Raw genomic sequence first — 27,048 nt, 5'->3', positions numbered from 1 at the left:
CACAGATCACTTTAAATTGCCACAAGTATCACCTTGTGAAAGCATTTTCCCCATCTTTTGGATACACTCCCACTTGCCAGTAGCCACTTATAAGGTCCTGCGTGGAAAACCAGATTACACCTGCTACAACATCTATTGGAGGTAATGGATAAGAATCCTTTAAAGTTATTTCATTCAATTTTCTATAAATCCTCATAGAATTTGGTGTTGCCATCCTTTTTCTTAACCATAACTATGGGTAAGGCCCGAAGACTCAATAAGCCTTCCTGGTACATTGCCTTAGTGATCTAAGAACGTAACATAAGAATGGCCATACTGGGTCAAACCAAAGGTCGATCTAGCCCAAAGGTCGATCTAGCTCGTCTTCTGACCGTGGCCAAAGCCAGGTGCCCCAAGGGGAATGAACAGATCAGGAAATCATCAAGTGATCCATCCCCCATTGCCCATTCCCAGCTTCTGGCAAACAGAGGCTAGGGACACCATTCCTTTCCATCCTGGCTAATAGCTATTGATGGACCTATCCTCCAGGAACTTGTCTAGTTCTTTTATGAACCGTGTTGTAATCTTGGCCTTCACAACATCCTCTGGCAAAGAGATCCACCGGTTGATTGTGCAATGGGTGGAAAAATACTTCCTTTTGTTTGTTTTAAACCTGCTGCCTACTAATTTCATTTGGTGACCATTGGTTCTTGTGTTATGAGAAGGAGTAAATAACACTTCCTTATTTACTTTCTCCACACCACTCATGGATTTTATAGATGTCAATCATATCCTTTAGTCATCTTTTTTCCAAGCTGAAAAGTCCCAGTCTTATTAATCTCTCCTCATATGGTAGCTCTTCCATACCCCGATCATTTTTGTTGCCCTTTTCTGAACCTTTTCCAATGCCAATATATCTTTTTTGACATGGGTGACCACATCTGCACGCAGTATTCAAGATGGGTATACCATGGATTTGTATAGCGGCAATATGATATTTTCTGTCTTGTTATCTATCACTTTCTTAATGATTCCCAACATTCTGTTTACTTTTTTGACTGCCACTACATATTGAGTGGCTGTTTTCAGAAAATTATCCACAATGACTCCAAGATCGCTTTCTTGAGTGGTAACAGTTAATTTAGACCCCATCATTTTATATGTATATTTGGGATTATGTTTTCCAATGTGCATTATTTTGCATTTATCAACATTTAATTTCATCTGCCATTTTGTTGCCCAGTCATCCAGTTTTGAGAGATCCTTTTGTAGCTCTTTAAAGTCTGCCTGGGACTTAACTATCTTGAGTAGTTTTGTATCATCTGCAAATGTTGCCACCTCACTATTTACCCCTTTTCCCAGATCATTTATGAATATGTTAAATAGGACTGGACCCAGTACAGATCTTTGGGGGACATCACTATTTACCTCTCTCCATTCTGAAAACTGTCCATTTATTCCTACCATTAGTTTCCTCTTTTAACCTTTTCCTCTTTTAATCTTTTGAGAGGACCTTCTCTCTTATCCCATGACAGCTTACTTTGCTTAAGAGCCTCTGATATGGGACCTTGTCAAAGGCTTTCTGAAAATTTAAGTACACTGGATCCCCCTTGTCTACATGCTTGTTGACCCTCTCAAAGAATTCTAGTAGATTGATGAGGCATGGTTTCCCTTTACAAAAACCATGTTGACTCTTCCCCAACAAATTATGTTCATCTATGTGTCTGACCATTTCGATTTTTACTATACTGTAGTTTCAACCAGTTTTCCCAGTACTGAAGTCAGGCTCACCGGCCTGTACTTGCCGGTATCACCTCTGGAACCCTTTTTTAAAAGTCTGATGTGCCTCTTCCCTTTTTGCTCCTGGTAACTGGTGAGGTGGCTGTTTAATTGGTCGTTTTCTCCCAGAATCAATCTCACCTTGGACTAGTGCAGTAAAACCTGTTGGGCCCAGTCTGATTCAACAACTCCTAATTCCTAACCAGAATGTCTTGACTTAGACTTTTCTGCTGCTACCCATTTAAGCTGGAACAAGCCCAGTTGAAGCAGGGGTGGATTAGAGTTTTGTGGGGCCCCTGGGCCAGAGCAAGTGGGGGCCCCTTCCTACACCTTCTATGTCCAGTCCCGTCCCACCCCCCCCACACTGACCCCATGGCGCTCCTGCCGGGGAAATGGGGTCGGGGCACAGGGGCTTGCCCTGCTCTGCCTGCCCAGTGCCCCGACCCTGCTTCTCGACAGGAGCAGTGGACAGGCAAAGCAGGTCGGGGTGCGGGGGTGCCATTTTCTGGGGGCCCCCAGGTGGCCAGGGCCCCTGGGCATGGGTTTTGTTGACCCAGTGGCTAATCCACCACTAAGTAGAAGCTCTTGGAGTTCACCTTCATCCCTTCCCCCTTATAGTCTTCTTTAATACCGGCTCATATTTCACTGGCTCATATTTCACAGCTGCCATTCCCTTTTTTACAATTTGCTGCTTGTCAGAAACATTCAGCAAATGAACAGGGATCAGTCCTTGTTACAGATCACCAGGAGCTTTCTTGCCTCTTCCTCTCTCTGTTCTTGTCTGTTCTCAGTTTGTGGGTGATCTCTCTCTACCCAACACAATACTCATGCAAAAGCTCTTGGGCAGGTTCACACACATCATTTGTCTTAAGTGGGGGCTTATGCTTAAATTTATGTTAATTAGAGGGTGGGTTAACACCTATCAATCTCAACCCATAACAAGGTTTCACCCAGCTCGTAAGGGTGGCAGTTATCAGGACATAAGAACGTAAGAGCTGCCATACTGTGTCAGACTGTGGTCCATCTTACCCATTTGCCTGTCTCTGACAGTGCCCCATAAACTCTGGTATGGGCGAGCACATAGAACAAAGCAATTGTGGCATGATCTACTCCTGTCTTCCACTCCTGGCTTCTGGTAGTCAAAGGTTTAGTATCGGCCCAAGTGTGGGGTTTCATCCCTGACCTTCATGGCTAATAGACATTGATGGACCTATCCTTCATAAATGTATCCAGTTCTTTTTTGAACCCAGTTATACTTTTGGCCATCACAGCATCCCATGGCAATCCATTCCACAGCTTAGTTGTGTGAAAAAGTACTTTCTTTTGTTTGTATTAAACCTGCTGCCTATTAATATAACTGGATAACCCATGGGTTTTGTATTGTTTGAACGGGTAAATAACACTTTTCTAATCACTTTTTCCACACCATTTATGATTTTAGAGACCTCTGTAATATCCCCCACTTTGTCATCTCTTTTTTTTAAGCCATTCACCATACCCCCATTTATCTTTATTGTCCTTCTCTGAACTTTTTCCAGTTCCACTATATCCTTGTTGAGATATGGTGACCAGAATTGGATGCAGTATTCAAGGTGTGGGCATTCCAGGGATTTATATAGTAGCTTTATGATATTTTCTGTCTTATTTTCTATTCCTTTCCTAATAGTTCCTAACATACTGTTAGCCTTTTTGACTGCTGCTGCGCATTGAGCAGAATTTTTACGCAAACTATCCTTGGTGACTCAGAGATCTTTTTGTTGGGGTGGTAATAGCTAATTTAGAACCCATAATTGTATATGTGTAGTTGAGATTATTTTTTCCAATGTGCTTTGCCCTTATCAACATTGAATTTCATCGGCCATTTTGTTGCCCAGTCACCCAGTTTTGTGAGATCCCTCTGTAACTTCTTGCAGTCTGCTTTGGACTTAACTATCTTTAATAATTTTGTATTGTCTGCAAACTTTGCCATTTCACCATTCCCCTCATTTTCCAGATCATTAATGAATATGTTGAACAGCTCAGGTCCCAGCATAGATCCTTGGGGGAGCCCGCTCTCCATTGTGAAAACTGACTATTTGTTCTTACCTTTTGTTTCCAATCTTTCAACCAGATACTGATTAATCAGGGATGTTCTCTCTTATTCCATGGTTACTTAGTTTCCTTAAGAGCCTTTGGTGAGGGATCTTGTCAAAGGCTTTCTGAAAATCCAACTACACCGTACCAATTGGATTACCCTTGTCTACATGCTTGTTGATTCCACCAAAGAGTGCAAGTAGATTGGTGAGGCATGATTTCCCTTTACAAAACCATGTTGACTCCTCCCCCAGCAAATCATGTTTACCGATGTGACTGATAATTCTGTACTGTACTAAGACAGTAGAAAAGTAGTAGAAAAGATGGGTAAATTAAAAACTCAATTTTTAAGCAGAGCAAACTTGAAAGCAATTTGTATAATAGCTTGTAAGTGGTTTCTCCTCAAATTATATGTTGTTTTTTGTGCCACACACAATGTACTCTATCTGAATAATAAAAGACTGACACAGAAACCATTTGAGGTTCTCTTCTGATCCAAAGTAAATCATTTGCTATACAAATAAACTGAAAAGTTTTTCTTGCCTAGAGAAACATTATGAAGCAGAGATAGATTATAATAAAAGAGGATAAGGGAAAGTTGCTGCAGCCTGTAATTCTAACATAAGCAGGAGAACATTATTTATAGAAACTTTAAATGATTTTGAATTCAGAGATTCAACAAATCCCATCTGTAATGAGCCGCAAGAAATAGCCTCAACACTGCTACATACCTCAGACTATAAAATAAAATTTTGAAAATGCAAGGGTTAGCTCAGATTTTGGGCCTGCATTACTCAATGTATTTTTGACATTACTTGACCATAACTATTGTTGTTTACTAAAAGCACAACATAGTTTAAACAGTTATGAAAAGTTTAAAAGTTTTCTTAGTGTGTTGCCTTGCTTCAGGTCATAAAAATATGTAACTCATACTAAATTTTTGTACAACAAAACAAAAACCAAAATCCCTAAAACTGAGATTGCAATGGAATGAAAATGCTCCAGAGATAGATTTCTCATGATGTACTGATATACAGCATGTGAACATTGATTTTGAGATTTAAGAATAAAATGGAGGAAATGATTAAAATAGGGCTGGTCTTCTGTGAGCAGAACTGAAATGAGCTGGAATTCCTTGTTCAAAGGGTTTGGTGTGTTAAGCAAATAGCAATGTAGACTGACCCTGCAGCTGCCTTTGCATGGATGGACCTGTTCTTCTGTACAGTGCTGGTATGTGGGATCCTCGTGTCTGGGGTTCCACACAGGCACAGAAGTTCCACCGACATGGTTTTCTTTACAGGATCAGGGACTTAGAATATGACTAATTTTCTCATCAAGTGAGATGTAAAATTAAGTTAACTGTCATGGAAAATGAATCTGATTACACTGTCGGATTATTGTAAAATCAGAATCTGCATATTCATTATGATATAGGGGATGTTTTTGACTATGTCCTAAAACTTTGTGTGCGTTTTTTTTCCAGAAGTGAAGACAAGGATACTTTTGGCACTCCTTGAATATACAGGTACTTTTATTGGGCTAGTTTTAGTCTGAGGTTTGTTTTTTTGTTTTCTTTTTGAAGCACTAGAATGTCTCTTCACAGATGTTTTATATTTGTGTTATGAACCCAGAGAAGAGGTAAGTGGAAGGAAGGAATAGAGGAAGGGAAGATCCCAAATCCATTCACCACAACTTGGAATGTGAAGTTTTACCCTTACTATGTACACTAAGCGTTCCCGAAGGCAATGGCAATTTTAAATGAAAACTCTAGTAAGTGAGAGACAATACAAACTAAATATTTATGTTTGGTTTGCAAAATACCACCCCTCACTTATTTTGGATCTCAGCAGGTGAAGTGGCTGCCAAAGCACTGAACTGGTACACAATATTTTTGCTATCTTTTCTCCTCTGCTTTTCTACACCTATCTTAATTTTCCATCATTTCCTTTCTCCCTTTCCTTTTCTTTCCTCTCTACCTCCAGCTTCCCCTGGTCCTAGTTTCCTTGTTGTTCTCGTCTTTTTTGCTTATCCCTGTCCCTTCTCTTTTTAAACCTAATTCTTCAGAATATGATGGATTTAAAAAAATTATCACCCTGCTTTTTGGAAATGGCCTGCATTTTCCATGGACTACTTTGCCACAATTTCACACATTGTTAACAACATGAAATATGCAAACGTATTTTCAAAATAATGAGTAAAGGGGCATTCAATATTTAGGAGAGAATGCTCATGGCAGAAGAGCATACAAGTCAATCTGCAACTTTTGCAGGTGGTTAAATGCCAAGTGAAGCAGAGACATTCTACTATAAAAAGCCAATTATTGTTACCGTACTCCAACACCGTGCAAATGTATTCCTGTATTGTCTGCAAACTTTGCCATTTCACCATTCCCCTCCTTTTCCAGATCATTAATGAATATGTTGAACAGCTCAGGTCCCAGCATAGATCCTTGGGGGAGCCCGCTCTCCATTGTGAAAACTGACTATTTGTTCTTACCTTTTGTCTCTGCTTCACTTGGCATTTAACCACCTGCAAAAGTTGCAGATTGACTTGTACGCTCTTCTGCCATGAGCATTCTCTCCTAAATATTGAATGCCCCTTTACTCATTAGACAAACCACAGCATTAAATAAAAAAAGTAAAGGTCCTTTTTTTTAAAGTTTGGGCTTATAATTATTAATAATTGTACAAAAGTTTTAAATGGATTGGCCAGTGCAGAGAAGAAGTGACATAACTGGACACCTGAAGGGCATGATTTTAAAAACTCCTATTTTGCAGATGCAATTAACGGAAGGCACAAATTATAGCAAATAGACACCTAGCTATAAGACTGTATATGCAAATCAGATGTCTACATGTCATAATTTGTGCCCACAATTAATGGAGGCTGCGAAATGAGAGGTCAAGCTGAGGCCCTTTTATGAACCCATGCCCATAATGTCTATAAGAAATTCAGTATCGTTTGTGAGAAGAAAACATTTGATTTTTCTGATCTGTGACTGGCTGAAATCCTTCTTGGGAAATATTCTCTTGCAATCTTTAAAGAACAGATAATCCCCAAAGAGGTCAGAGAGCTTTCTGAAAGAAATAAATATTTAGTTTTACTTTCTTATAAGACTGAAAAAAATAAAAGTTTAATTTTATAAAGAATAATTGCAGGGCTTGCATCATTTTACATATTCTACAACTTTAGTTTTTATAGAGTCTCTCATAAAAACTGTATCACAAAATGCTATTGAATTCAATATTAAACACAGCGTTAAAATATATTAAACAAATTTGAAAATGTGAGGTGTTGGTGATACAGGAAGGCTGCATCAGAAGACAGGCATTGCAGGAGTGAAGGATCTATGAAAGCACAGTGAATCAGCTGCTGCTAGACAAATGGAGATAGCTCAGTGGGGAATGTAGAGAGAACAAGATCCATATGGTTGCAAATACATGTTCGGTGTTAAAAATCAGGAAGGCCTGTTAGATCGTTATGTGAACTGGGAAACCAGTGGGATTATCTGAGCATGGGGGAGATGATCGTATTTCTCTATAATGAGAAAAAAGAACAGCAACAGCATTTTCTATGTATGTTGGATTCTGAAGAATAGAACTTGTAGAGGTCATAGGAAGGAAGTTACAGTAATCAAGATCAGAAAACATAAAAACTCGGATAATGATTTCTTTAAAAATGGTGTAAAGAAGCAGTAGCACTTTGTGGACAGTATTCTAAAAGTCCTTACAGATAGGTAGGGGAAAGAAATCAAACTCATGGTCAAAGATGTTTCCAAGGTTAGAGACAGTGGAAGCAAATGTGAAATTTGAGTTAAGAAGGAAGATAGAGAGGATGGAGTTATGCTGAGTGAGCTCTTGTTGGGAAGCACATATTTTGTTAAGAAGTTGTTACGATTCAGGGTTATTTCTATAGATGTGGAATTATTTTTACTGGTTACCTGGTCAGGTGAGTACTATAGTTCTATCCCAAAGATATAAAAGCGTTTGAGCCTCTCTGTGAGAGAGGGAGAACTAGGAGCAAAGATGGAGAGACCCTGCAGGGAGAAACCTCAGGAAAAAGCCAACTTCAGGCTGAGTTTTCTGTACTGTTATTTCAGTTAAAGGAAAAGGGAAAGCCCCAGAATGGGGACAAGTTTGGATACTAACCCACTGTGGTTTAACTTTATTGAAAACAGAATAGGGATCCTGTCTGTTCACAATGGGTCAAATTCACCATTGTCCTACACCATATGTAGTCATTGATATAAGAGCAAAATGGGTGTAAAACTACCAAATCAGAAAAAATGTTTTACAGCCACTTTGCATTCACTTCTCACAGGTGTAATGACTACCAAGGTGCGAGTAAGTGGAGAACCATGCCCCTCAACTTTTACCTTGTTAGAACTAAAAGGGCCTAAGCCACAAAATTAAGATCTGGATTTTGAACACCACAAAAGGTGGGGTTGATTGCAATAGGGGGCTCACCATTTTGCTAGGCTGTCTCAAATTCACACCCTTTTCCTCTGGGGTGGAGAACCCTTCTTCTACCTTTGTGAAGTCAGTAAGCAGGAAGAATTACAACACACAGCTATATCCCAACTGTTATTTCAGTTAAAGGAAAAGGGAAAGCCCCAGAATGGGGACAAGTTTGGATACTAACCCACTGTGGTTTAACTTTATTGAAAACAGAATAGGGATCCTGTCTGTTCACAATGGGTCAAATTCACCATTGTCCTACACCATATGTAGTCATTGATATAAGAGCAAAATGGGTGTAAAACTACCAAATCAGAAAAAATGTTTTACAGCCACTTTGCATTCACTTCTCACAGGTGTAATGACTACCAAGGTGCGAGTAAGTGGAGAACCATGCCCCTCAACTTTTACCTTGTTAGAACTAAAAGGGCCTAAGCCACAAAATTAAGATCTGGATTTTGAACACCACAAAAGGTGGGGTTGATTGCAATAGGGGGCTCACCATTTTGCTAGGCTGTCTCAAATTCACACCCTTTTCCTCTGCGGTGGAGAACCCTTCTTCTACCTTTGTGAAGTCAGTAAGCAGGAAGAATTACAACACACAGCTATATCCCAACACCTTTATCAGCCTTCATGAATGGAGCTGTAGTGTTAATAAAAGGAACAATTTGAGAGTCCCATGTAGTCAATTACCACAGGAATTATGCACCAAGCCTCAGTGCAATAAACTCGAGATGCTAATAAAATTTTAGGATATTAGGAAAAACTTTTTCAGTTGGAAGGTGGTGAAGCACTGGAATGCGTTATCTAGGGAGGTGGTAGAATCTCCTTCCTTAGAAGTTTTTAAGGCCCAGCTTGACAAAGCCCTGGCTGGGATGATTTAATTGGGGATTGGTCCTGCTTTGAGCAGGGGGTTGGACTAGATGAACTCCTGAGGTCCCTTCCAACCCTGATATTCTATAATTCTATGATAAAAGAGGTCTTACTCCTTTGGTAACCAAACATCCCCAAGTGTATCACCAACCTCAGTCCCAGGTTAGGGATACCTCTTTCCCATTGGATTGGTGGCCAATGTTTCTATAAAGCTCACAACAGCCAGATTCTATTCCTCCTGTCATCCCCAGGGGTCTGAAGTTGTAGGTGGACTACTAGTCAGGGCTTCTTCTCCAAGGCACTGGATCTTCCCTTACCTGTAGTCACCCAGTCCCTGCTGGCTGCCCTGGTTACACCTCTGGTCCCATCATGCAGTCTCCCCCAACTGATAGGCCAAGAGCTGACCAACTGACCTATAACTATCTATAACTGTTCCAACTTGGGAAAGGGCAGATTCTCCTCTGGAGTAGCATCTCCATCCTGTAATGGCAAGAGGGCTGATAGTAGGATGTTGGACATGGGCAGAATAACCAATCAGCTTTCTTGGGGATGGAGCGAGAAGGGATGCTAGTTCCGGTTTGGATACAATCTAGTTGTGACAAGCAGCGAGCAGAAAAAGACAGGAGAGGAGACATTAAAGGCTGAAAGATACTTGCAGTTGAGTGATATCACAATGAGCTTGGTAAGGATTAAAGATAGATGATGATGAGCAAAAAAGAACCAGGCAGAGGGTTGAAAAATGACTCTTTATGGGAGTCTGTAGAAGAAGGACCTATGAGCAGAAAAGAAATTGCCACCAGACAGAAAGAGGGAGTGGGGGGGGGAGGGCGGCAAGGAGAGAGAGAGATGGACATTTTATAGGTCAGAACCATGACTCTGGAAAGAGTCAGAGACACCTACAAAACTTGTGTATTGGAAAGGAAATTACATTGTGGCATTTAAATTAAGACTTTAATTAAAGACTTCATTAAGCTAAAGGCAACACTTACTCTACTGAGTTTATTACTCAAATTCCAAAGCTTGGAATATGAGCTACCCACACTAACATTACTGACTCAGAAAGTAAATTGCTTACCAAAGTTTGATTTCTAAATTCGGACATTTTAATGACTGTTCAATAGACTGTGAATTTTAAACCAGTTTGTATGTAAAGCATATTTAACTATTTTCACACAACTCCTTTAATTTGTTTGGAATTTTTTCAAATAAGAGGTAAAATCTCTTAGTTAAGGTTTTTTTGTGATGTGAGATTTTATTTTTCCAGAAAACAAAGGCTCTTTGCTTAAAACAAAACAAAAACTTGCTACAGTTACTTTACTGTTAATTTATTCTCCCATTTTTCTTGCTTTTCCTCTTCTGGTCTTCCCCTCATAGATAGTGAGATACAGCTAAGACGAGACATGGTCTTCTGCCAAAGTCTGGTGGCCACAGTCTGTGCTTTTTCAGAGCAACTAATGGCTGCCTTAAATCAGATGTTTGGCAACAGCAAAGAGTATGAAATGGAAACTCAAGAGGCCAGCAGAAGGTGGTTCGAACAGATAGCTAATGCAGGTGTCCTCCTTCACTTCCAGTCATTGCTGTCACCTAACCTGGTAAGAATCTCATGCAGTAACCACATGAGTCAATATGACAGTGCTGAATAAGGGCAGCACGAAGCAAGGTGCATTATGTTTACAGTATGCTGCATCCTTTGTGTTTAGCTCATGTACTTTATTAGCTGCTATTCAGGAAGTTTGCAGTTCAAATAATTACTGATACGGGAAATTAATAATGTTGCTCACAAACAATGTTATATTTCTGTTTCAAGGTACTAGATACTGAGAAGGTGTATGAGGAACACATAGTAGTGATTAAAAAATCCAATTTGCCATTAGACACAGCTATTTCCCCTCTTAACAATAAGTATATATGAGGTAATCACCATAGCTTCAGTTACTGTAATTAGCAATATAAGGAAAATACAATACATATTACCTATTTTTAACAGAAAATCCGCACTTTCCCTTGGTAATTCAATTCTAATGGCGAAATCTTCAGTCTCGCTGGGGCTGCTTTGCCACCAAGGTGGCACAAACCAAACTGAAAGTTGATGTAACCAATCAGTAGGAATTCAGCAGGGAATCCACAGGTAGACCATTGTTACTCCTTTGCCACCCTTCCCACTGTCCTTGGCAAAAGGGTCATGGCTGAGAAAAAAGGGCCATAGCCAAAGTACCCCCTCATTCTAGTAATCCCTGGCTGTCTGCATGGATCCCTGAGGCTACTTTAAGTCACTTAGCAGACTAGACTGGTATCTGGTAGTCTGATGATCAGGGAACTAGAAAGCTGTTTTTGCAATGTCCTCTGCAGTCACTCCTCCCCTGAGATGCTAGGTGCCTAATGGCTGGTCCTGAGGATTGGGCCTACTGGTTTGGTGGGTCAGTCTCTGACTTCTTATTGTGAAAGCTTGAGACCTTTTAATATAGTGTCCTCTGTATTTGCAGTTGTGTTTTACCACCTTCTTAGATGTTATAATTCTGTCACAAGATAACCGTTACCACAGGTACACCATAACTTGTGGATTTTGTTTCAAGGCTCAAGAGATTGCTCCTTTGTAATTAAAATCCCACATTATTTAAATGTTATTTTCATGTACTCGTATACTGGTAATGATAGTCGGGATGAATTGTTCCAATTATGCAATTTTAAATTAAAATTAACATTAGTCAGTTTTGTAAAGTTTTTTTTTTGTGCACAAAAAGGGAGTGCTGAGTTAGTTCAGTAATAACATTCATCACTTCAGGGAAAAGTCTTTAAGAACAACTTTTTCAGTATTTTCTAAATAAGCATTCTGGATACAGATGATCCATGTTACTTTAAACAAGGGCTTGTGAGGGCAGTTATACTCATTACATCTGGATTTCAATAAAGAATGAACAATTTTATAAAGATTTCCCATGTGGTTGAATGGTATTCAGATTACTCTGGTGATAAAAATTGCCTTCTCTCCAGGGGGTTAATAAATTGAACCATTAGGTAAAATGTTGCAGGCAGAATCCCTTCTTCATAAATACATGGGAAATAGTATTTTAGTTCATGGAACAGGGAAAGTTGTTTTTTTCCCCTCTGTGTAAATCAGTAACATTCAGCTAATTCTCATGTTATAGGGAATATGTTTATTGCTGTCTGTTTTGTTGTTCATTTATTAACTGTTTCAGTGCTTGCAGAAAGAATTAAATATACATCAGGTTTACATTTGTCTGCTTGGTAGCTTAGCATAGAAGGGACGGTAATATGAATTATTTTAGCTGAGTATTGATTTGGCTGTGACTGCTCTAAGTATTTACTTCCAGGCTAACTATATTTGTTGGTGAATACTTCCCTTGTTATCAGAGATCCAGTAAAATATCTTGAAAGGTTTATAATTTACTTCTTGAAGTTGTAATGAGATACGAGACTTGATTTTCAAAGGGTAAGATTTTCCATCATTTTGGTTTGAGAGTTCACAAAATCTGAGCCTGCAAAAATGAAGTACAGGGGCTAATCAGAACATTGACATATCTAGCTACTTGATTTGCATCCACAATTGGGTAGGTTACGGTGAAAATTACTCCCCCATTTTCACCCACATTTGAGCTGCCCATTCAACTGTTGGCACAAAAAGTTCCCCTTAAGCACATAAACTGGAACTTTTGAAAATCTGGGGCTAAATAGTCCCTAGATAGTCCCTGTCCCTGATTTTTACTAAAAATGTCCATGACAAAACAGAAAGGGAGGAGGGTTGAGCACCTTGCCCTGCTATGGCTGTGAGTTGCGGCCCCTGTCCCATGGTTGGGAGCTGGGAGGAACCCCCAGCTGGGGAGCTGCGGGGGGATTCCCTGGGGACTCGGGAGGTCTGGGGTATTTCCCCAACCAGGCGGGAGATCTGCGGGGGTTCCCCTGCCACTTGTGGCAGGTAGGGAGCTGCAGGGAATTTCCCGCCTGTCCGAGGGGACTGGGGAGCTCTGGGGGAATCCCCCTCATGGAGGCTGGGGAGCTGCATGGGAGCCCACTCCCCCCATGGGGACTGGAGAGTTCCGGGGGATTCCCCCGTTGGCAGTGGTGGCTGAGGAGCTGCTGGGGATCCCCTGCTGCCTGCAAGGACTGGAGAACTCCGGGAATTCCCAGCTGCCTGCAGGGACTGAGGAACTCTGAGGATTCCCGCCCCCGTGGAAGCTGGGGAGCTGCATGGGAGTGCCCCCTCATCCCCGTGGGGACTGGGGAGCTCTGGGGGATTCTGCACTGCCTGCAGGGACTGGGGAGCTCTGGGGATTCCCCGCTGCCCATGGGGACTGGGGCACTCCAGAGGTCCCCTGCACCCATGAAGACTGGGGAGCTCTGGGGATTTCCCCTGTGCGCACGGCAGCTGGGGAGCTGCGGGGGACCCCTGCCACTACAGGCGGCAGGCTACCCTGCAGCTCCCAGCCACCACAGAAGGTGGGAGTACCCTACAGATCCCAGCCACTGCGGACTGAAGTTATAGAGGTTTGCAGAAGTCATGGATTCAGTGTCTTCTGTAACCAAATCATAGCCTTAATAATGATACCCATATTTTGACAGAACAGTGATTTTCAGCGGCTCATGACCTTTCATATGACACCTTGCAAGGCATTCCTTGTATGAAATATCACAACCATATACAAATGATGAGTAAGGGGGTTACAGGGTGCTATTTTAAAACACAAGGCCTCACAATAATTAGAAGAATTTTGAAAATATATGCTTAATGTCATATACATTGTAAGTTTGCCCATTTACATACGCAAGTAAAAATGCAGTTTGATTAAATGGTAGCTGTAAATTAACTTGCTGTATGTGCAAAACAGCTTAATAATTTCAGTTCTAATTTCAATTTTAATAATCATTTTTTTGCCAGTAGAAAAGGGAGTGGAAACCCAATAAAAACAAATCTATCATCTGGCATTCATGAAAGTTAGATTAATACTTCAGTGTAGCAGGGTGTAACTTTCTGCAGTTATTTTTGATGCTCATGCTCTATTTGATTTCCAGTATGGAAACATCATGCTAAAATCACATAATATTTATTTGAGAAGAGATTTTTTTTCCTTTTTCCAGACTGATGAACAAGCCATGCTAGAAGATACATTGGTTGCTTTGTTTGACCTGGAAAAAGTTACTTTTTATTTTAGACAGTCAGAACCAGAACCACTAATTGCAAGTGAGTAAAGAAGTATATTTATGAGATTTATTGTTCTACAAACAAACAGTCGCATGTTAGATATGTTTAAAGTGATGCAATGTTTTTATCTTCTGGAGCATCTCAGCTCATGGGCAGATGTCTTAATTTGGGAATGATATGGGCGAGGGGGCTGGGAATGGAATAACAGAGCTTTTCCTCACTAGATCTCCTGATATCCAGCAAAGGTCAGTCACGATGAAAAGTAATTATTATCTGGCAGCTGTTCACAAGCCTCAGTAAACAATTGGTGGTCTCACTGAAGCCCGTGAATAAGTGACCATTCCAGAAAAAATGTCCAGAAGAGCTAGTTTTCACTGAGGAGCAGTGTGTAAAACAAGTTATGAGAGGACAGAAGAACATTAGAACGTTGTTCACATCTACATCATCAGTGACACATGAAGGGATAATTTACATCTCTCAGTACCAATGAGAAGCCTGGTGCTAGAAGAGGAGATTGACTTCTGAGTGGGAAGAGGAGATGGTATTTCCTCCAGGTTTCTGTCAGTCAGGGACAGCTTTACATTGTCAAGAAGTGTCCTCTGAGCCCTGCTGATACAGGCTACTGAAATGTGCTGAATCAGAGCATCCCTCATGGCCAAGCTGCTCTTGGGGATGTACTGACTGACTGCTGACTCCTGGTGGAGGAGAGGTTGCAGCCTTTTTCTGCCTCTGTACCCCACTCTCGATGATCAGATCCTGCTGTGAATTTGGCACGGTGAATGAAAACATGCTTTTCCAAAGTCTCATAACTCAGCAGGGGGAAAAGTGTGTCTGATTAACTTCAAGCTTTCCAAACAAATACTGCCCTGGGGATAGAGATCACACAAGGTAACTTTTACAGTAAAAAGACCCGAAAGCTACTGATGAGAGAGGGTGTTGGCACTTCCAGAATTCAAGTACCACCTTACAGCCATGAGTGTTGACAGGGTTCACATTTGCAGAGCTGGTGGTGAGTGAGGATTTGATCCATATACTACTTCTGCTGTGTTGGGATGAACAAGTCTGGAGGAGATCCCATAGCCCTGCTTCAACCACTTCCAGTGGTGTTTTTAAGAAGAGGTCCCATGAAGCCAGACATCAATCCAAGTCAGAGTGGAGGGTCAGCTGGACAGAATTCCTAGTTGGGAGCAGATTAGTTGCCTGTGTTGTGCAGTGCTCATATTGCCTCCCTTCCCATGGAAAAGTCTTTCTCATATATGGTGATATACAGAGATCATATGTGTAACATTCAGATCAAAACAAAACTGCAACAAGCTCTATTTCAACCTTTAATTTAAATGCCACATCACAACTATCCAAACTTCATGGTTTCATGGAGAAGGAGATTTTGGTGGCAAATTCAGCTTTTCGTTTACAGCAAAGCATAATTACCAAAGTTAAATGAAATTAATTATGTCTTGATGCCAAAAAATAGTGACAAGTGGCGATTTGACCTCCTTTTCTTGGAAATGCAAAATCATAATCTAATAGCATCAATACCAATAATCTACAGATTGTAGTTTGTTTAAATTTTTAATTTAAAATTATAACTGGAAATATGCATGCATTTTTATTTGAAGTAAGCTGCTGTAACTCTGCAAATGTTAAGGTTAGGGTATGTCTGCACTTTGATCTGTGGGTGTAATATGCAGCTTGAGTAGATATACCCATGCTGGCTGTGGTTTACCTAGATGCCCTGATTACATACCTAGCAAATCTTTTAATATTTTTAATATTTTCACCCTGCTAGATACGTATTCAGGGTGGCTAGTCCCTCATTGCTGCTTGCGCTATTATGGTTATGCTCTATTTTTGATGCACTAGCTCAGTCAGAGCTAGCACAGGTATGTCTAGTTAAGCTGGGAATTACACCCTGAGCTCAAAGTGTAGATGTACCCTTAGACTAAAAAGGGTAAATTTTCACTGGCTTTTGCTAATGGCAGTTGTATGCTTACTCACCTGCACAACATTGAAAATGTACATTGGGGAGTCATTGCAAATGGTAGAGCCAGAGGCATTAGAAGATCTAGAAATCTAAACCAACGTGAATGGGAACTTCCCATTTAATTCAGTGTGACATCTGGTGTGTCAGTGTGTAATGAAACATACTATTATATAATTTTATGTACTGTACAGTAAGAAATCAGTTGTCAGAAAATGAATCTCCAATTTAACTATTATTCATTGAATGGTTCTGTAGTTATATATTCCTCAGCTTTATGCATTACAGAAATTCTGACGTGAGGCGGCCATGGTTCAATGACTAGAATTAATACCCTGGGACACATTCTTAGCTACACAGAGTTTATACTTGGCATCGCTGAGGAGAGGGGAGTAAGGCGTCTGTCTACTCCACTGATCCTGGTCTGGCTAGAGGCCCAAGTGGCCCCAAGCATAACTTAAAGAAGCCTATGGGTTGCTTTAATTCATGCCAGCTGCAGTGATCGCACAGGGTCTGCTGTTCCAGATGGGGATCAAAAAAGCAGTATGCACTACACCCTCCTGCCACTGGCATGCTTCCTCCCCACCCTTCATAGACCTGTGGGAAAGTAGGTGGTGCAGAATCACCTTTACACCACTTGAAGACTCCCCTTTGTTGCAGGAACCTGTGATTGGCTGTTAAGGCATCTTTCTGCCTGCCTTGTGATGGTGTTCCATTGCAAAGCAAGCAGAATTAGGGACAGGAATTTGGCTGTGTATAATATTTGAGTGTAACATTCTTTCTAGTTTTTGGAAGAGAAAATATCACATAGTTGTTGGCTATTAATAAAATGGCAATGTTAAATATTTTCTTAGATGCTCCAATCACATATCAAGCGGAAGGAAGCCGGCAAGCTTTGAAGGTTTACTTTTATCTTGATAGTTACCATTTTGAGCAGCTTCCTCAAAAGCTGAAGAATGGAGGAGGGTTTAAAATCCACCCAGTACTTTTTGCACAAGGTAATTCTTTTTCTATACCTTCAAACAGTGGCTGGAAAATCTGCAGTCTCATCTTAGCTATGGATTCAGCAAGGTTCTTAATCGCATGTGTAACTCTGAGCACATGAATAGTCTCATTAAGTTCAGAATTAGGGGCCTCAATTCAAATGCTTTGTTGAATTTTGGTTCTAATTCTGAGATGAATTTTAATTTTAAGGGAATGAAGTAGATTCTTCATATAAACTCTTCCAGAGTTTACTTCTGAGTTTAAACTAATGATACTGACACAGACTGTAGAGAATAAGTGGATTATCTTTTTTGTTTTGTTTTTTTGTAAGTTTGTTCAATGTGGATGTTAGTGGGCAATTCCCAGACCTGGAAATTCTCTTAAATTGAAAAGAAATTTCATTTTCCAAATGAATAAAGCAAGAAAAAACAGGTAAAGGACTAAGGTGATATCAGCTTTGATTCTTCTTTAAAACATATGGAGAGTTAAATATCTTTTCCAGGTATCTGTAGCCATGACACCACAAACATTAGTGAAAGGATGAATGGCATTGATGCTGATGCTGTTTGTAAATTGCATATTCCCTACAGTGAGTAGTGGTGTCATTATAGTCATCAGGACCATGGGGTTTGATTCACCAAAGTGGTGAATGCCTCCTGCCAAGTGCTGATTGCCTTCAGCTTCCTTTGACTTCAGTGGGAGTTGAGAGCTCTCGGTACATTGCAGGAGGTCCTTGGCACACACACGGAATGGGCTCATAAATCAAGGAAAGGAAGAATTAGTGGAAACTTTTGATCTAATAAAAAGTAAGTACGATACAAAAATATTTAAAGGTGAATAGCAAACCCTCGGTCTAAAGTCAAGACAAATACATCTTTGAAAGTAAAAGGTGTTAGCTCAATTTTAAATGAAGTCCCAAATAAAAAGTTGAATGATTTTTCATTTAAACTATTTATAGATTTAAATTCACCAAAAGGAGGGGCAATGAGGAGACTGAATAACAGCAGGAACATCTCAGCACATGATGAGATGATAAAGACATACAAAGAATGGGAAATAGCTTGGCTCCAATATGATCTTGAAAATATTAATGTTTTTTTTATGCTGCAGAATTGCACTGGAATTGCCCATGTCTTTTTACACAGAACAGGGCAGTAGCATCAGGCAACTGGGATGAGGGCTGTCAAGCCTATAGTTCAGAGCAGGCGTCATACCTAATACCTAATGGTTGGAGCAGGCATCAGTGGTCAGAAGCTGGAGCCAAGGGTCATACCGGAGGACAGGAACTGGAAACCTGAACCCCGGGTCAAGCCAGAGTCAGTAGTCAGGAAACAAAGCCATGAGTCAAGCTGGAGGTCAGGAACTGGAGCAAGGAGGGATTCAAGGCGGGGCAGGACAGAGGCAAGGCTGGGTGCAAGGCAGGAGCAGCAGAAACAAGGTAACGCAGGAGACTTCACAATGGTGGGCATGAGCATCAAGCAGTCAGCTAACTGGCTTAAGGCCACCCTGCAGACCCCTTCAGTCAAAGAGACAGTATGGTCAGCTTGCTGCAGGCCAGCTGTACTAATGAGGCTGCCTGGAGACTAGCTGTGTTGCCAGCCCTGATTCCTGACAGGTGGTTGGATATTAAGACACGCCCCCAGTCTCAGCGTCCAAGTTCAGACATGGCACTAGCAGTGTTCACCATCAGCTAGTTTGAGGAAGGGAGCAAGAGACCAGGATTCCCAGAAGGCCTAGCTATTTAATAATTTGCAGTATTTAAACTCCTGAGATTTCTTTATTCACTATCCTATCAAAATGTCGCTGAGAAAATCCATTTTACTTCACTGGTGAAGTTGGCTTTGTGAAATCAGCCATTTTCATCCACATCTGTATGGGATCTGGGATCCATGTTAAACTCTATACCTTTCTGAAAAATACTCTGAAGAAGGGGGAGAGCCAGGTGCCCTGCATAACACCCATTTCTTCCTTCCTATCATCACTTTACCCAGCAGCAGAAGGTAGACGTACTTTCCTTCTAGTGATGACAAAAGTCTTACAGACTGATGCATTGAACTACTGTCACTTCACTTTCGTTTTTCTTACACACAGAGTAAGCTGTGACCAATGATGAGCTGCCAAAATCTTAACAACCGGATCCCTCCTCACCCCACGAGGGGGTCGTGGCCCACCCCCACCCCCCGGGGACTCCTGCCCCATCCACCTCCCTCCCCTGTCCCCTGACTGCCCCCAGAACTGGGCAGGAGGGTCTCGTGGGCCACCGTAGTGGGTGCCCACCCCGCTTCTAAGAGCCAGAGGGACCTTCCGGGGGGCAAAGTGGGGAGTCCCGGCAGTGCTTACCTGGCGCAGCTCCCAGGAAGCATCCGGCAGGTCCCTCTGGCTCCTAGGGGTGGGGGAGCGTAGCTGCGAGGGGAGCAGGGGGAGCGGCTGTTCCCCCCCACTGATCACATCAAAAGTGGCACCTTAGGCGCCGACTCCATGGGTGCTCCAGGGCTGGAGAACCCCATGGGGAAAATTTGGTGGGTGCAGAGCACCCACTGGCAGCTCCCCATCCCGTGCCCAGCCCCAGCTCACCTCCGCTCCGCTCTGCCTCCTCCCCTGAACACGCCACCCCGCTCTGCTTCTCCGGCTTCCCGAGAATCAGCTGTTTGTGCGGGAAGCCACGGAGGGCTGAGAAGCAGGCGGCGACTTCGTGCTCAGGCCCAGGGAGGCGGAGGTGAGCTGGGGCGGGGAGCGGTTCCCCTGTGCCCCTCCCCGGTTACCTGCTGCGGCACAGGTGGCCTTCCTCGCATCCCCCCTGCCCCAGCTCCCCTCCGCTCTGCCTCTGCCTCCCTGGGCCTGAGCGCAAAGCCACCACCTGCTTCTCAGCCCTCCCAGGCTTCCCGCATGAACAGCTGATTCACGGGAAGCCGGGGGGGCAGAGAAGCAGAGTGGGGCGGCGCATTCAGGGGAGGAGGCAGAGGCGGAGCGGAGGTGAGCTGGAGCGGAGGTGAGCTGAGGCAGCCCTGGAGCACCCATAGAGTTGGCGTCTAAGGTGCCACTTTTGGCTAGTTGTTAAATTTAGAAGCCCTTTCAGAAGATTGTCCCTCCCTGGGCCTGAGTGCAAATCCGCCACCTGCTTCTCAGCCTTCCCCGGCTTCCCGCACGAACAGCTGATTCACAGGAAACTGGAGGGGGGGGCGGTGTGTGGGGGGGGCAGAGAAGCAGAGTGAGACGGCGCGTTCAGGGGAGAGGCGGAGGCAGGACAACAGGTTCTAAAAGGGCTCCTAAATTTAACAACTGGTGCTAACGAACTGATGCGAACTGGCTCCAGCTCACCACTGGCTGTGACTCATTTTCACATCAGTTTTATAATGACATACTATCAAAGCTTTGACCTTCATTTACACTGGCTGACAAGAAACTGCTCTCCAAACCTAACTGAAATCTGTTCGTGATCAAGAGAGAAAATGCCATCTTTTCAAGAACTGAGCATTTTGTAGATGCAGCTGTTCATTTTTTTTTGGGGGGGGGGATTCTTGCTTTCTGAGATTCAATAGAGACAAGCTATTTTCCAGCCTAAATACAGAGTCTACATGGTGTTGTGATATAAAAGATTTTTAGCAGCATGAGTTTGGAAAGGGTTTTTGTTACTTGCAGGATGAATACATGAGTCAGTGAAGGTCACGTCATAGGGCCTAATCACATCAGCCACACCATCAGAGGCTCATTCACCTGCGCATCTACCAATGTGATATATGCCATCATGTGCCAGCAATGCCCCTCTGCCATGTACATTGGTCAAACTGGACAGTCTCTGTGTAAAAGAATAAATGGACACAAATCAGACGTCAAGAATTATAACATTCAAAAACCAGTCGGAGAACACTTCAATCTCTCTGGTCACTCAATACAGACCTAAAAGTGGCAATACTTCAACAAAAAAAACTTCAGAAACAGACTCCAAGGAGAGACTGCTGAATTGGAATTAATTTGCAAACTGGATACAATTAACTTAGGCTTGAATAGAGACTGGGAGTGGATGGGTCATTACACAAAGTAAAACTATTTCACCATGTTTATCATCTCCCCCCCCCCCCCCACATACACACTGTTCCTCAGACATTCTTGTCAACTGCTGGAAATGGCCCACTTTGATTATCACTACAAAAGGTTCCCCCTGCCCCCGACACTCTCCTGCTGGTAATAGCTCACCTTAAGTGATCACTCTGGTTACAGTGTGTATGATAATACCCATTGTTTCATGTTCTCTGTGTATATAAATCTCCCCACTGTATTTTCCATTGAATGCATCCGATGAAGTGAGCTGTAGCTCACGAAAGCTTATGCTCAAATAAATTTGTTAGTCTCTAAGGTGCCACAAGTCCTCCGTTTCCTAATTCAGATGAGTGACACTTAAATCTTCATATTACACCATCATGTGTTTTGTATGGGCTACAGACAGTGTTTTACAGAAGAAAAAAACCGAATTTTAGTCCCCATTCCTGCAAATACACAGGTACTTAACCTTATGCTACTGAGTAGTCTAATTGAGTTCAAATGTATAAAATTAATCATGTATATGAACAGTTGTAGGATTAGAAAATTTGTAGAGAGCTTTAAAAATCTTTACCATGTCTTATGTGTCCCTCTACCTGTAAACCAGACTTTTTAGAACCATGTGACTAACTATACAGATCTCAGAAGGACAGAAATTATATCTCCTTGCAGGATCAGAGCATGTATGTGTGTGAATATGATATGTGTGTGCAAAAGAGAGAGGGAGAACATATGTGGGGATGTTTCTATTGTCATAAAGTCTTCTGAATTCCCAGTGGGTGAGTTTATATCTACTGAATAAATAAGTTTTAAAAAAATCAAATTCTTTATTTCAGATTTACATTTGCAGTTGAGCTAATTAACCTGTTTAACTTTGAAACTAACATTTGTATTTATTTTTAACATTTTTTGGCAGTTCACATTTAACCTCAGTCTAGACTTTTCTATTCTGGTTTTAAATATCCAAAACAGAAACCCCTCTCTTCTCTGCATTACAATGCCCTGCTCCCTCTTTAAGGGGAGAGCAAAACTATTCTACACAGTAAGGTCCCAATTCTGCAACAGAACCTACTAACTTGGACATCTACAACGATGCAGATACCATTGAGAATAGTGGGCCCTGTCTGGTTGAGCTCAAGACAGACATCTTAGGAGGCAATTTGATCATCAGTCTTTGCCATCTTTTGTACAGAAGCAAAATTATAAACTCTATAAGTACTCAGAGGAACTGTGATTTGCATGTTCTTGAACAATGAATGAATGATTTACTGACTGGTCAGATTAAGAATTGTCAGCAGAATTAGTGTTTGGTGTGCAACTGGGGCTCTGAACCTGCAAGCTGTCCTCGTAAGAATTCTGCTTATTAGATGCATTTTCTGATCGTTCTCTTGGGTAATTAACTCTTAAAAATTTGTACAGATTATTATTAAAGTGGCAGGGTTCCTCATTGCAAAATCTTCAGTGCTTCTACCCCACGTGTATTTTACTGAAGTCCCATTTCTATATTATGAGATTAATATAATAAGATCTGAATGTGAAGATCTTGATTTCTCAGCTCCACACTCTTGCGTCTTTTAAAGTAGATATGACTCAGGCTGTTAAATCATTTTTCATAGCTATCTAGATTAAATTGAGTGTTGTTTTTTTAAACTAGAGCTGGGAAAAGTGTGCCAAAAGTATAAGGGTTAAACAATTTACATCAGTACCCATCACTCTGTCGTTTTTCACTTCTACCCCTCCTCCATTTAATTTAATTTTAGATGTATATACATTAATTAACAGGAAGTCAGAGTAAAGTTTACATGACACTGAAAACATGGCACTAGATTGCAGATAGGTTCTATCTGCAGAGAAAGAGTATAGTAAATATTTAATACTGATGTTTTTCCTCTTATCACAGCACTGGAGAGCATGGAAGGATATTATTACAGAGACAACGTGTCAGTAGAAGAATTTCAAGCCCAGATTAATGCAGCCTCACTGGAAAAGGTCAAACAGTATAACCAGAAACTCAGGTAAGTGGTGAGCCAGCCTTCCCTGTGGTGGCTATGTAGACTTCATATTTTAAATTAGCCTAAATCAGACATTCTCAGATTTTAGTCCATGGAGCACTGATAGTTCACAGGGCACTGGCTGGTCTCATGGTTCTGGCTCTCCTCATTGCATTGCTAAATTGCATTGAAAGACAAGTAAAAATAATGAAATTGTTTCCTAATATTTTTCCCCATACACTATTAGCATAGTTGCTGCAGGGTTGTTGTTTGATTGCATACAAGAAGGGAACAGTCTGGGTGATCACAAAAGTAATGGAAAGTGATTTCTGAGCCAAGCTCTCTTATAAGCATCCACATAAGTAAAAGTTTGAGAACCACAATCAATGCTCAAAATTCTTTATAATGTAGAGAAAATGACTTAGCAAAATGTTATAGAAATGATTCCCTTAAAATATTTTGTAACAGAACTAAAAAATTCTATTTTAATTCTGTGGAAATATTTATTTTTATAAAGGTATTAAGTTTACATTTGATGGGGGAAGGTGCATGGGGGGGGGGTTAATTTACAGATTGTCCCACAACTTTTAAAGGTGGATGTGAACATCCAACACTTAGTGGGAGTTTTTGCATAATGGGTTTAGATTCAGGTTAATCTCTAGTTTATTTTCTAGTAAACCTAGAAAACTATAATACAACTTCAGTGCACATACTCAAGCAATTCAAGAAATCTATCAATTTCAATTTAAAGTAAGATTGAAATGCCTCACCTAGGACAATTTAGAGTTTTTGTGCATATCAGTTAAATTAATATCTACCTTGAGATGAACACCATAAACTGGTATACTTAAATTCCCTAAAGGACACTGATAAATGCTATATTACTATATCATGAGTTACAGCCATATGTTGTTTTAATGAATTGATGTATTATATCAGAATTGTTAAATATTATAATCTAATTTTGTAGGTTTATTTACTTAATTTCTACAGAACAGGATTTAACAGCCCGTGCTGTTTTCCTGGAAGCTCATTGTGTCAACAAAAAAAGAAAAATAAACATGGGTATATGCTTCAACTGCAACTAAGAAATATACACGTGTAGTGTACACTGTACATAAAAAGATCACAAGATGGTGCATTTTCATAATGATTCCATGAGGAAATAACATCCAGTGGAATTTTTCATACAGAAAAAATTCTGCCTTTATTTTGTGTAAAGTAATGGAACAAGCCCAGGACAATAGATATTAGGTGTTTTCACTGCATTTGTGGAAGACATTTCTCTGAGTAGGCTATATTTGTAGATGAATTGTAAAAAAGCTCACTGTAAAATCAAGAATGCAGTAAAATTGTGGCTTTTTGTTTTTCTGGCTTCATGAGGCTGATGAAATCTGTAATGGTATCTGGTTCCCATTAACTCTGAGAAGGTGGGCGTCTTTTAAAAGAAGAAATGAGAAGTGGGGGAAAGAATGATGAGGTAAAGATGAAGGAGAAAGGGGAAGGAGGAGGAAAGAGAATCATTCATTCTGAGTCCAGACTTTTCTTAAAGTGACAGTACTTGGACAGGGAACAGTGAGCAGTATTAATAAAAGAGCGAAGATCCCAGTATTAAATGTACAGTTCCTTCCACTCACCTTTTTCAAGAGAGGTTCTCTGTGCTTTTCTTCTGAAAATATGTCTAGGTGTACATAGTGTTCTGTTTTACCTCATTGTTGGACTTTCAGAAATTCCTTTAGGAGTTCATAAAAGATATTCAATAAAAATTGTGCATTTTCTTTCTGTTTACTATATCTCTCTCTCTCAACTTTTAACCCAACTGTTGTTATAATAATTAGGCGATTGTCTTCACTCTTCCCTTGTTTCATTTACTGTCATCCAGGAGCATGTTCTCAGTTTCTTCTACTGGTCCATTTATTGTGGAAGTACTTGTGTGAAACATGGGTTCTGCAGTTTTCTCTGACCATGGCAAGACATGGGCTAGCTGAGGCCAGCCTTTCACCGAAGTTCTACTGCTTCCATCCATCAGTCTGACTTCCAAATTATTTGGCTCTTACCCTAGTGGCACAAGACAGCTAGTTGAGGAGGTTTACTATCTAAGGGCTTGACCTAAAGCTTACTGAAATCAGTGGCAACAATCTCACTAACGTAATGGGCCTAAAAGTGCTGATGCTGCCTGATTCTATTTAGCTTGTGTGAGCTGGAAAGAGCACAGAACAAGCTGGCTCTGCTGCTGTGCATTATTACATTCTTCCTATCTTAGTTCCTGCTGCAGCTTTAATGGGATACGATACTCTTAAGGCCATCTTTACTCACAAACCTGACCAGTGACCTCTAGCACAATATTTTTTCAAAAATTTCACAGGGGGTCAAGTGGGTCTTTCGTATTCCAAGTATAAGAAAAAAAACCCTATTATCCCCAATACTAACGTGGTAAGTGTTTGTAAGTGCTGACATTTTAATGGTGACCACACCACATCCCATGAATGAGGGACAAGGGAGTTTGAGGAATTAACTGCATATGTAATATAATGTGAAAATAGAGTACAAGAAATCCAGGAAAGCAGATGCTAATATTCTTGTTCTGCCAGTTGCTAGTCAGAATAGGTGTTTGGCTGAAGAGACTCTAAGAAAATAACTACAGCAATAAAACTCAGTGACATTTGGATAGTAGTTCTCAAAGAAAACCATAACATCCCCAATAAATATCTCATGGAAATGTATGCATGCTCCCTGGAAGTACTGGCAGTATAACTTTTAACTCTGCAGGTAGTAGAATCTACTAGGGCTGTCAAATGGTTAGAAGAAAATATTCACAATTAATCTCAATTTTAATCACACTGTTAAACAATAATAGAACACCAATTTAAATTTATTAGAAATATTTTCTGATGTTCTACATTTTCAAAAATATTGATTTCAATTACAACACAGAATGCAAAGTGTACAGTGCTCACTTTATATTAGTATTTTTGATTACAAATATTTACACTGTAAAAAAGATAAGAAATATGCTTTATTCATAATATGCTTTATTCATCATACATAACAGAGAGGTTTAGTCCCTGCTTTAATTGCAAAGTACAACTTTAACTCTGACCAGCTTCCTCATAATATCACCAGTGATATAGCAGCTATATTGGCCTAGATACAAAACTGCTCTCTTTGACTCTGAGTTGGGCAGTCATAAAACTTTAATCTTTTACAGTTCTTGTTTTTAGGCTTTTGCAAGTACTATATATCAAGACTGAAACATAAATCATAGGATTTTCATGAGGAAGCTATAGTACAAGATGTGTATGGGGGAAGGATAGAACCTCCCTCCATCTTCCTTATTTAACTCAACTCTAGCAGTTTTAATCAAATTACTACTACAAGAAACTTATAATTTCAGTGCAGTGAAGTATTAGAGTTGCTACAGAATTCCAGAAAAGATGCATCAACACGTAGGAAAACCTTTACCTGTATAAAACTGTTACTTCAGAAGTAAATAAACAAATAAAACTATGATTTTTTTAAAAAACAAATTTCAACATCTGCACCATACTCATTCTTAATGGATGTGTATTTCTTTTTCACGCTGCCAGCCAGATTGCATTTATTTTTATAGTAACGAAGCGTCACCATTTCTGTTTCCCTGACACTTGCAGGAAAAAAATATCTATTTGCAAATTGGGAAGGTGGTGACGGTTGCCAGCATTGTAAATTTATTCTGACCTGAAGGTTTCTTAATGA

The 27,048-nt window shown here is 40.7% G+C and overlaps 1 protein-coding gene across 1 annotated transcript in view; it reads left to right on the top strand.

Moving 5' to 3' along the window:
• PREX2 (phosphatidylinositol-3,4,5-trisphosphate dependent Rac exchange factor 2) overlaps positions 1–27,048 on the top strand; it is a 305,019-nt gene that overhangs the window by 202,421 nt on the left and 75,550 nt on the right. The window contains 5 exon segments of the mRNA XM_038389170.2: positions 5,315–5,356; positions 10,536–10,753; positions 14,256–14,358; positions 17,155–17,298; positions 23,223–23,337. Of these exon segments, the coding sequence (XP_038245098.1) occupies positions 5,315–5,356; positions 10,536–10,753; positions 14,256–14,358; positions 17,155–17,298; positions 23,223–23,337 (622 nt within the window).

This window comes from Dermochelys coriacea, chromosome 2, assembly GCF_009764565.3.
Source record: "Dermochelys coriacea isolate rDerCor1 chromosome 2, rDerCor1.pri.v4, whole genome shotgun sequence".
NCBI classification, from domain to species: Eukaryota; Metazoa; Chordata; order Testudines; family Dermochelyidae; genus Dermochelys; species Dermochelys coriacea.
This window is presented reverse-complemented; position numbering and strand designations above follow the sequence as displayed.